Raw genomic sequence first — 11431 nt, 5'->3', positions numbered from 1 at the left:
TTCCTGTAGCAAAACTCTCCCTTCTCTCACCAAAGTTTTCTTCTTAAATCTANTTTTTTTTTTTTTTTTTTTTTTTTTTTTTTTTTTTTTTTTTCCATTTTTGGCCCATATTTTCATCGTGGGTATAGATTTCAAACTGCTACAAGAGTGAGGTAAACTTTCTTCTCTGACGTCTCTGTTATCAGAGCGATGTGGTTTTTTCCGGCAGGCGTTGCTGTTGTGGTCCTTTCCTGATGGACGAAAAGCTTCGGTTCTAGTTCATTCTAATTTGAAGATGCAGTGAAGTTTTTCACGGCTCAACTTTGGAGGCTGCGGTAGCGGCAGAAGACGCTTGCGGAATGGTGGATTTTCCAGTAAATGTTCTGGTGGTTAACGGTAGATCCTTTTCAGGATCTTAGATGGCTAATAGGAGTTTTAGCGATTGAGAGATTGTTGAGCCTCTACCTCATTCTATTCATCGTGTTTTGTTTCCGTTGGACCATATCTGAAGTTTGCTTTACCTTAAAAAAGCTTTCCGGTTCATGGCTTTGGAGAGCAAGAGCTTGGATCTGAGTATGTCATTTTGCTTGGAAAAGGATTCAACATTCAATGAGTGGCGGAAGTTCATCTATTTCGAAAGATCTGTGGCAGGTTAGACTTGTCGTTGGTGATGGTATCTGAATACTCTATTCAAAGAATCGATGTAGTCACAAATTTGTGGGCCTTGTATTTGCTGGAGCTAGTAGTTCTGACTCTCTGCCTCCGCTTAACAGCCCGACTTCAATCTTGCTTTTTGTTTCTGTTTGCCAAAAAATTTGGTTTTCCATTTTGTAACTATTAATGATTTATTTTCCAGACCTGAAGCCCATTAAGAAATGAAGACCCATTAATAAAATCGTATTTTTTAAATAATACATAAAAGTTAAAGGGATGAAAACCCATTAATAAAATCACATTTTTTAAATAATACATAAAAGTTTAATTTTAATGAAAAAATCCACTATATTATTCAATTTGTGTATAATTATTAGGTAGAGTTGTTATATACTTATATTGTAATCAGACCTGGCTCTATACATGTGCTGGGGTGCAAATATACATGGTCCATTTAATATTTGGAATTTTTTCCTTTGATTTTAGGGTCCAATTTTTTTTTTTTTTTAGCCTGAGTAATAGGGTCCAAAAAATTTTTTTAGCTCAGGGTCCAAAAAATAATTGAGTCGGGCTTGTAATCCTTTAAATTTTAACGAAGAATCCATCATATCGTTCACTAAATAAAGCAAAATTGGTTAGTGTAATGGATTATTAATTTACTAGTATTTGTCCCGTGCATAAGCACGAAATTATTATTTGTGATCAAATAATATATAACTACTTATTAATTTGTAAGAAATTAATATATTATTTTAATTATGAGATGGACCTCAACAATAGACAACCTAATAGAGTTTTAGGCATGTATGTGATTTTGGCAAACATTAAGCATTTAAAAGTAGGAAGTTCAATTTGATCCTGGAAATTTAGACATGACAATGATGACAGAGTTGTATTAACATTAGAAAAACAAAAAATATATTGTATATGATAAAAGATAACAATAAACACACTTGAATATTCCTCACGCACTCCTTTAACAGGAAACATCGTAAAAAATTATAGTTAGATAAATGTGCAGAAATAACAATCATCAAATTAGCAAATCTGTAGGTGCCATGAATTNNAAAAAAAAAAAAAAAAAAAAACATAGAGGTGAAGGTAGTACTCGTTACTGGTAACCAGTGTATGAGTCATTGAGCCTGTTCGTTAAGTTGCCGCAACAACCACATCCTGCGACTAAAAAACTAAAGGTTGTCGAAGTTTAAATCCTTGAAATGAGTCGTCGCTTCTATTAAAACAAGTCGCAGTGGCAGTTTTAACTATCGCTTGTTTTTCATGGCGACACATGATACACGGGCAATCTCTGTAAAAGTAGCCGCAACGGCAGTTTTCACATTTATTTGGCCATATTAACATTTAAATTTTGGCCGCCGGAAGGAGACGAAGCGGCAACGTAACAAACATGCTAATTGTTATCTACTTTTCTGGAATATCTCTTTAATAAATAAAAAAATTGTTTTTTTATCTCAATTCCTCTCCTCATCAACAATTAGGATCTTCCAACTAAATATATAAAAATCATAATTAATATAATTTTTTTTTTTTTGCTAAACTGTAAATATCATATAAATGAACAATCAGGTTTTACAATACGTATAAAACCTAACCTTTTTGAAATCATTGGCAAAAAAGATAAAAACAAGGATACAAAAAATAAACTGGGCTAAGATATTGATGGTTTAATGCAGCCACAACTCCATTAATTTTCTAAATTTTCTCCTCCGTTGTCTTGCAGTAATGATGTTTTTAACATCTCGGTCGATGAGCTTGAAGATTGCTTGAGCGGGGCGTGACACTTGATTGTTCAGGACGTTGTTCCTTTGCTTCCAGAGATGATAGAGAATGACTTGGACCACTACCTTCCTAAGAGTCGACGGCGCAATGCGAGAGCGTGATTTATAACTTGTAATTAATATAAGTTGAAGAGAAAATCTATGAACATAAACAAAAACTTAAACATTTACCTGCCTGTAACTTGTAACGATAGTTTAGTTGAGCAACCATCAAAAAAAATAATGGAGAGGAGAGGATTACATAGGAGATGTAATGTAGATGTGCAACAAAAAAAATAATGAAAAAGGGAAGATTACAGATAAAAAGACTGAAATAAGATTTAAATAGAAGATGAAGTGGTTGTAAAACTACGTGGAGATGTTAGTGGGAGAAAAATCAGCTGTTTATTTTTTTTTTGCCTTTTTTTCCTTTTATGCTCGGCGTTTTTTTTTTTTTCAGTTGTGTGCTAAATTATTAATTTTTTTTTTAATTAGAAAAGAAAACTAAAATTTGATGTGACAAGATTTAATTGGCCTAGTGACTTGTGATTTATAGTATAAAGGATTTTATCATGTAGCCAAATTGATTGAGGTAATACATTATTTATTTATTTTGTCAGTGGCATTTTACATCGTGTAGTAGTAGAATGTATAGTAGCAGAATGTTCGGTACCTTTATGATTATTATTTGATATGATAGTCCTGTTTGCTAGTCGGATCAGATTTTCAAACATAGCTAGCCGTAAAGAAAATAAACAAACCATACAATGAAAGAGCCAAGTACCACATGAAAGGCCACAGTCATATCTCGTAGGTGCATCTCAAGAAACCAATCCCATGATTTCTGTCAGGAAAACTGTGTGAAGTTTCTTCAATTCTACGATTCCATTAGTACCGGGAGAAAGAGTTTAAAGATGATAAACATGGAGATGGAGAAATCCGACCAAGATAAGAGAATAAAATCCGAAGGAATGTCACAATTATCCAAAAAAGGTATTCGAAACACAATTTAAAGGCAAAAAACAAAAAGCACGGGTGCTAAGTAGCTCCGCCACCTCCGATCAAGAACCCAGTTCCGGGAACAACGCTCTGACGGAGAAGTAACGAAGCTGTAACACAAACAAGCGACCAAATACCAAACTAAAGGAAACAAACTAACAACATTCTTTGATTCATCTGCGGATAGAGTTTTGATAATGGGAGTTCATTTCGCACCCTTCTTGACTGCAGCCTTGGTAACCTTGGCTCCAGTTGGGTCCTTCTTGTCAACACTCTTGATGACACCGACTGCAACAGTCTGCCTCATGTCCCTCACAGCAAAACGTCCCAATGGTGGGTACTCAGAGAAAGTCTCAACAACCATGGGCTTGGTAGGAGTCATCTTCACCATACCGGCATCACCATTCTTCAAAAACTTGGGCTCCTTCTCAATCTCCTTACCAGAACGCCTGTCAATCTTGGTCAAGATCTCAGAGAACTTGACTGCAATGTGAGAGGTGTGGCAATCGAGGACTGGGGCGTAACCGTTTCCAATCTGACCAGGGTGGTTCATGATGATAACCTGGGAGGTGAAGTTGGCAGCTCCCTTGGCAGGGTCATCCTTGGAGTTGGAGGCGACATACCCTCTCTTAAGATCCTTCACAGCAACATTCTTAACATTGAACCCAACATTGTCACCGGGAAGCGCCTCAAGAAGAGACTCGTGGTGCATCTCAACAGACTTGACCTCAGTGGTCAACCCTGTGGGGGCAAAGGTCACAACCATACCGGGCTTGATCAAACCAGTCTCAACACGTCCAACTGGCACCGTTCCAATACCACCAATCTTGTAGACATCCTGAAGTGGGAGACGAAGGGGCTTGTCAGATGGCCTCTTGGGCTCGTTGATCTGGTCAAGAGCCTCAAGGAGAGTTGGTCCCTTGTACCAGTCAAGGTTGGTGGACCTCTCAATCATGTTGTCACCCTCGAATCCAGAGATGGGCACAAACGGGATTTTGTCAGGGTTGTACCCAACCTTCTTCAAGTAGGAAGACACCTCCTTGATGATTTCATCGTACCTAGCCTTGGAGTACTTGGGGGTTGTGGCATCCATCTACAAACAACATGAAGAAACCAAGTTAGTGAGACAGAACACAACCAGAGAAACAAGCAATTATCTCACACTAGAGGATATAAAAAAAGATTAGATTACCTTGTTACAACAGCAGATCATCTGCTTGACACCAAGGGTGAAAGCAAGGAGAGCGTGCTCACGGGTCTGACCATCCTTGGAGATACCAGCCTCAAAACCTCCAGTGGTGGAGTCAATGATAAGGACAGCACAATCAGCCTGGGAGGTACCGGTAATCATGTTCTTGATGAAATCACGATGACCAGGAGCATCAATGACTGTGCAGTAGTACTTGGTGGTCTCAAACTTCCAAAGGGCAATGTCAATGGTGATACCACGCTCCCTCTCGGCCTTAAGTTTGTCCAAGACCCATGCGTACTTGAAGGAACGCTTGTTCATCTCAGCAGCCTCCTTCTCGAACCTCTCAATGACACGCTTGTCAATACCACCCAACTTGTAGATCAAGTGACCAGTAGTGGTGGATTTACCAGAATCGACGTGGCCAATGACCACAATGTTGATGTGAAACTTCTCTTTACCCATGGCTGCTCGTCAAAAACAATCTGCAGAAAGATCAATCATATTATTGAGTCAATCAACACAGTAGACATATACAATCAATATGAAATTCAACAATCACAGTAAGAAGCTGCTATCGGAGTCGAACCGATCTCTACCACAAAAAAAAGATGTGGTGCTCTGACCGCTGAGCTAAGCGAGCTTAAATTCACACAAAAAAATAATTGAGGAGCTCTACAGAAACAAGTCCGAGAGCTCCCACAACTTGATATCAAGAAGGAACAATACATCCGTTAAGCTGCTTCTGAAAATCCCAATCACAAGACAAATCGATAATCACATACACCCTAACAACAACATAACTAGTTCACTCAGATCCAATTAATAATCCATCGAATAATATAAAAATCTCAGAACCAAATCAATCCGATGATCGAGAAAACGATAAACTATATATCAAAGACGAGATCCTCAAAACGATCTATTAACAAACAATATAGCATCGAATCGTAAGAGATACACAGGTAAAGAAAAATCAAACTGAGAGAAGATGATAACAACAAGCAAACGAAAAGGATCGAAACAGTCTCGTAGATGCGTTCGAAGACGCTTACCTCGCAAGGATAGGAGTGTGCAAGGATAGGAGTGTGCAGCGGCTAGGGTGAATAAGCAAGGAATGAGCAAGCTATGATGACACGGGGATACGACTCTTTAGTTTTATAGTGTTGAATCCATCGAAACCTAGGGTTAACATAAAAATAATAACATCGTTATGCAAGTTACGATTATGCCCCTGTTCCGCCGACTCTTCTCTTGGGCCTTGGGTCGGTTGTGTTTCAATAAAAAGGTAACAAAACTTCATAGTCAAGTTAATTTGAATTCGAGTCTGTTCACTTAAACCATACGACATCCTTAGTGTATGTTCAAAACATTAATCACTATCATTAGCACACCTTTTAATTGTAGTTACTCAAAGCTACTGATCATGCAAACTCAACTGATCGTGGCAATAGTATTAGTTGGATCATCCTCATATATAAACATTGTCCTCTTTGTTAATACTGAATAAGGCACTTGCACAATGAACAATTAATATATATATATATATATATATATATATTATATTAATTAACCTCAAAATCTCATGACAAAGGGAAACTGTTTATTATAACAACCATAAGTGCCCCATTCCATGAGCAACCTCAAGTGATAGCAACCTTCCATGTTAAAAATTTATTTCAGAAAAACTCCAGAGGACCTGAGATTGAGACCGGAGGATCTATCAACAAGCGACTCGCTTTTCCTTCTACGTAAAGCTGAGGTAATGTGTTGGCCTCTCTTGCAGTAATGCCTTCCGCGGTCCACAACGTAACATGTGGCCATTCGTTCTTCGAGACTATGGTCTCCCCGTCCACACATCCGACATGTGCTGTTAGAGCAGCCATCTTCTCGTTGTAGATGAGCTCCGTGAGCTCTACGGGTACCTCTCTGTTCAAGTGCTGGCCATAGCTGGCCACAGCTGCTACGCCGTGGCTTCTCTTGTGGGCAAGCGTCACGTGAGACCGTTCAAGCTTTTCCTGTATTCTCTTTTTCTTTCCCTCTAGAAAAGATCCCACTGTTGGGTGTGCTGTAGCCAACTGATAAGCAAAAAAAAACATCTATTAACAACAAAGCCCATACATAACCTTGAGTTCTCTGATGCATAAGATAAAAGGGGGAAAATGATGTGGGCTCACTCCGTTACAAATCGGGGCAGGAACAACAGTAATATTTAAGTTTGTGAACTTACAGCTTTTAGTTTTTGAATATGAACATCCTTTTTCTTTTCTTTTTTTTAAGGTAGTTTAAGAATTTGGTTGGTTACCTTTTCAAGAAGACTGTGAACTTGAGTAGCAGGCAAGTTGATGGCAGCGAAAACAATAGATCCATGTTTTGTTTTCTCTGAACTTGGTGGTTTGTATTCACCCTTTGCGATTCTTTTGAGTTCTTCCCGCACTTGATGAGCTGCAGTCTCAAATGGAATCTGAATGTTGCAAACCAGAAAACAAAGACATTATATGCGCATCCCTTCTTCTTGTAATCTTTTGTCATGTGCTGAAGAAATATCGACGCAGCTAAAATACTATAGCATGGATTTGTAGCTTTTCATGAACCCTCAATGACAGTATCTTTTACCTGAATAGAATTGAGATATTCCGAATTTGCAGCTAAAGTATCTCGTAGTTGTTTCTCCCATTTGGTCCACTCTGCTGCATATGTTCCTTTCGTCGACTCGAGTCTACAGCAAGAAAAATCAGAAGGAAAAGAGGTCAAAAAGATCCAAACAAGTTAGAGCTGAAGGGATATGAAGTAGAGAACTTCAGAACAAGAAACAAGAAACAAAAACGTCTGTGAGCACACTCATGTGTACGATTTCTCCAGTAACATGATCCAAGTACACCTAATCACAGGATAAACTAACATGATGTCTTCCTCGTTAGTTTTTGCTAAATTGTTATTAATGCCTTCCATTTGTTACGGTTTGACATTATTCAACTTTTCAGGTCATGTAAAATGGTAGTGTTGGCTACCCACCTCCCATGTCTTCGACTGTGGAGATTGAACAAATCTATGCCCTCCTCAAGAACTGATTTAACAGAATCAGGTAAAGGACTCCTGTATATGCGCAAAGAGAAGTCAATTAATTAAGTGGTTTACAAATTAATTAAATACGAAGTTGCAATTTGTAGCTGTACCAAGTTCGAGTTTGTAGGTCACATTTGATGTTACCATATACCTGTCTGATTTCAACAGTGGCATCTTGACGAGGGAGCCAAAGCGCTCAATCAATTCACTCTCAAATTCTTTACGGTTCTGGAAGTTAAAGACCGTTCAGTTAAATGTGAGATCAAATCATAGATATACTTGAAGAAAAGTTGTGGTGTATGTGATGATACCTTTCCCTCATAAAGGTGATAAAACATCAATAGCACATAGCCTGCATTTGAAGATGCCTTGTCGAGCTTTCCCTAACAAAATGAATGAAACGATAGTTTGTTAATTTGAATGGGGCTGTGATGAAAGTTGGATGATGCAGTTGAAGATAAACTGTGTATAAGATGCAACTGCATACCGGATGGTTAACTCGTTGAAGTACACGGAATACGAAAACAGCTAACGCGTCAAGTGAATATGGATTTGTATCGGTTCCTGTGCAGTAAAAGAGGGCCAAACGTATATATCAAGCAAAATATCACAAGGAATACAGAGGATGAGACAAGGCAGTAATTGCGGAAACAAAGCAGAACAATATATTTGTGTGTTTTATGCAAAGTATAAACTTCGAACTGTACTCTTCTGCAAGAAAAGTGACTATCAAGCTTAGATTGGATACGAACAAAACGGGAACAAATTCAGTAAAAGATAAATGATCTTTCAACCTTTTATACTCAAAGCGTTTGCAGGGTCATCCAATCAGTTAAAGGTCAAATATTATGGAATGAAACAGCACACAAGAAGATTGGTAAATGAAATACATCAAAGAATGGATCACACACCTTCAGAATCAGCAACGATTGGAACTGCAGAAGCCCTAGTTCTCCGACACATGTCTTCAATCTATAGGGAAATTACAAGAATAATATTGGAATGAGATTTGTTATGAAACACAAGATGTGGAAATATATATATTAAAGGCAGGTTACAAGTCGTCGAAAAAAGATTGTCTTCAGCAAACCAAGCGAGGGTGTCATGGAACCAAGTTTTAATCTTAATAACCATTAGGCAGCAAAGCAATTGATTACGACAGTAACAATAGTTACAAAGATTCTGATAAAAATCTACTCCTACAAAGCCACTCTTAAAGGATCCATGGGTAGAGATTAGTAATGAGTATCAGCGTTATAGCACTACCTGAGAATCTTATAAGCCTGATACTAATTAATGTGAGGTTGTAACAGATTCTCAGCGTAGAATTAATTACCTGTCTCCAGACATCTTCATTTGGGGCATTTTTGTCAGCTAACATAATTGATTGTGGTTTTTTACGACGTTCATCGGCAACCTTTGGCCAATATTTTCCTGCCCAGTATGTAAAATATTGGCATACTAAAATTGAGAGACCAGAGCAATTTTGACCCAAAGAAAAACCCTACACTTGAAAATACCTTTGACAAGATCACCCATCAGGGTGTGCACTGGCCGATCATCTTCAAAGCCTCCTGGGGAGTTCAATAACTCCTTGCAAAGTGCAGATTTAGCACATCCAGGAATCCCTGAGAACAGATTAAAATTATTAATATCACAAGAAAACAGATTAACGGAAATATATGAAGTGACATATACAGAAAGATATACCACCATTCTCTTTCTAACAATATGTTGCTCTCACTTCTGGTCAGAAGAAAATAATTTGATCTTTGACAAATATTATCTGAAGTACTAAAACAATCATCTATAATCTATTGAAAGCTAATAAAGACAACTATTAATAAGTTCTATATAAAACATTGCCACAAAGATGAAGTAAAACCAACAACCAGAATACATGATATAGACAATGCAAATTGAGTACCTGGAAAGAATACAATTAACCCCTCATCCTTGTGGACAGCTTCCTTCAAAGCTGGCTCAGGAGTAGCTGGTGTCACTCCTTTCTTCACAAGATCGCCTTCTTCATCTAGATCACCGTCAACAATGGCTAAGAAGTCCTCAGTTCTCACTAGGTTCCCAGCAGCCCCTATCAAAATCTGGTTTTTTGGGCTCTGTTTGGCGTACTGCTCCAGGAATGGCTCAGCTTCACTTAAGTATGTTGATGAAGATAGCTGATCCTTCCCACACTTTTTTAAAATGTAAGCAGCCCTGTACATTTTGAAGAGAAGAAGAGATGCTAATCCAGATTCAAAAAGCTGAAAAAATTATTAGACAAACGGCAGCATCTAGGCAGTAGGTTACACATTTGCTCAGGAATAAGTTTTAACAAAACTATATAAGCTTAGGCTACATGTGTAGAGTAGTGTGATTCTGGTACCATTCATCAAGCATCTTGCAAAGTTCTTTCTGCTTTCCATCTGACGTACCCCAGATTTTCATTTGCCTGGATGCAGAAACAACAATAATATTACAAAAAAAATAAACTAAAGCTTGATCACGTCAGCTCCTAAATAATCAAAAAACATAATGAGCATGGCACAACTATTCTCCCCGTTTTTTATTACAATGCAATGCAAGTTAATCAGAATCCGGATTACCAAAAATATCACTACAACATTTGACACATCACTCTATATGTATATATTCATACGGAGAAAGCAGCTCACCTGAGGTAGTAGGTTTTGTAAGCTGCTGGCCCCTCTTTAAATAGAACTGATAGGCCATTACGGATCAAAAAGGTTCTCAACTGTAAGAAAATTGAAGACATGTCCAACATCAGGAATTCAGGATAATCATGCAATAAAAGAGGTAGGAAATTGCAACAAAATCACAAATCTCTCGAGCCAGAAGAGACCTCCAGAGAAAAGAAAAGTATACCTTGTATGGGAGAAACTTCAATTTGATCATTAAGTTAGCATCATCATCAGCCAAATCATGCTTTCCTCGTTGAGCATCATTTTCACTGGCATCTTTGACCGCATTATCAATACTTTTCAGAGCCATCAGGTCTCTCCCTTTGTTTGACTTGAACAAATTAATATCAACAAAGAAACCTGAAAAGGAAAAAGAAGATCACTAACTAATATAGTTAAACAAAAAAACAGATGGCATTGGCCTATAGACCAGAGTTTTCCAATTTTCTTCATATGTCCAATTAGCAAGACCAAAAGGTACCACAACAACCATATCTGAAACGTCCAAGAAAATTTAATTTCCTAACAAAATTATTTTTCACAAAGACAACTTCCCAAAAGATGTCAAAATCATTAAAATCTAGCAAATGAATCAGAAATGGAATTTTAGAGCAAAGCTAAAGAGTAAAGAATAAGAAACAAACAAAAACATTTACCTCGATATAAAGGCCACAAACTAGGCATGCGCCTGAAACACGGTAATTATTTCAGTAAACAGAAATCAATATATTCTTAGTTTGATCAAACTGAAAGACATAAGTAGAGACGTCTTTAAGGATAACCTCATCTCGTTTTGGTAACGCCTAAATCCTGAATCGCTAAGCACATGGACAACTAATTTATAAAATAGGTTGTCAGGCGATACGTCGTCAGCTCTATGATAATTATGGTAACACTTGAATGCGGCTGGAAGACGTTTTTCCTTCATCAAGCGTACCATTTCCTGTTAAAAAGAAACAATTCAGTTGCTCATCAAACTCAAAAGCACATAGATAATGGAAATGGTTAAATATGAAAGAACTCTGCAAGTGACAAATATATATCCAATAATTTCAGCGATTCTATTTCTA

General features: G+C 37.6%; 2 protein-coding genes across 2 annotated transcripts in view; both read right to left on the bottom strand.

The window, feature by feature from the left end:
* Positions 3358-5761, bottom strand: LOC104739376 (elongation factor 1-alpha 1). The gene is made up of 3 exons (XM_010459704.2): positions 5652-5761; positions 4600-5081; positions 3358-4500 (listed from the first exon to the last, which is right to left on the bottom strand). Exons 2-3 carry the CDS (start codon positions 5059-5061, stop codon positions 3613-3615), a joined length of 1350 nt encoding a protein of 449 aa, XP_010458006.1. The 5' UTR covers positions 5062-5081; positions 5652-5761; the 3' UTR covers positions 3358-3612.
* LOC104739375 overlaps positions 6135-11431 on the bottom strand; it is a 9637-nt gene continuing 4340 nt past the window's right edge. Inside the window, exons 13-27 of the mRNA XM_010459702.1 lie at positions 11018-11049; positions 10546-10721; positions 10335-10414; positions 10046-10111; positions 9590-9876; positions 9183-9290; positions 8999-9096; positions 8574-8634; positions 8150-8226; positions 7974-8045; positions 7814-7890; positions 7612-7692; positions 7213-7315; positions 6902-7060; positions 6135-6674 (exon numbers count right to left, since the gene is read on the bottom strand). Of these exons, the coding sequence (XP_010458004.1) occupies positions 6276-6674; positions 6902-7060; positions 7213-7315; positions 7612-7692; positions 7814-7890; positions 7974-8045; positions 8150-8226; positions 8574-8634; positions 8999-9096; positions 9183-9290; positions 9590-9876; positions 10046-10111; positions 10335-10414; positions 10546-10721; positions 11018-11049 (1876 nt within the window). The 3' untranslated portion in view covers positions 6135-6275. The remainder of the gene's footprint in view (positions 6675-6901; positions 7061-7212; positions 7316-7611; positions 7693-7813; positions 7891-7973; positions 8046-8149; positions 8227-8573; positions 8635-8998; positions 9097-9182; positions 9291-9589; positions 9877-10045; positions 10112-10334; positions 10415-10545; positions 10722-11017; positions 11050-11431) is intronic.

The sequence above is a fragment of the Camelina sativa genome, chromosome 14 (genome assembly GCF_000633955.1).
Source record: "Camelina sativa cultivar DH55 chromosome 14, Cs, whole genome shotgun sequence".
Lineage (NCBI taxonomy): Eukaryota > Viridiplantae > Streptophyta > Magnoliopsida > Brassicales > Brassicaceae > Camelina > Camelina sativa.
This window is presented reverse-complemented; position numbering and strand designations above follow the sequence as displayed.

Coding starts and splice junctions, on each gene's coding strand:
- LOC104739376 (XM_010459704.2), bottom strand. CDS start 5,061: ATGGGTAAAGAGAAGTTTCACATCAACATTGTGGTCATTGGCCACGTC. Junction 4,501..4,599: donor TGATCTGCTGTTGTAACAAG/GTAATCTAATCT, acceptor TGTTGTTTGTAG/ATGGATGCCACAACCCCCAA.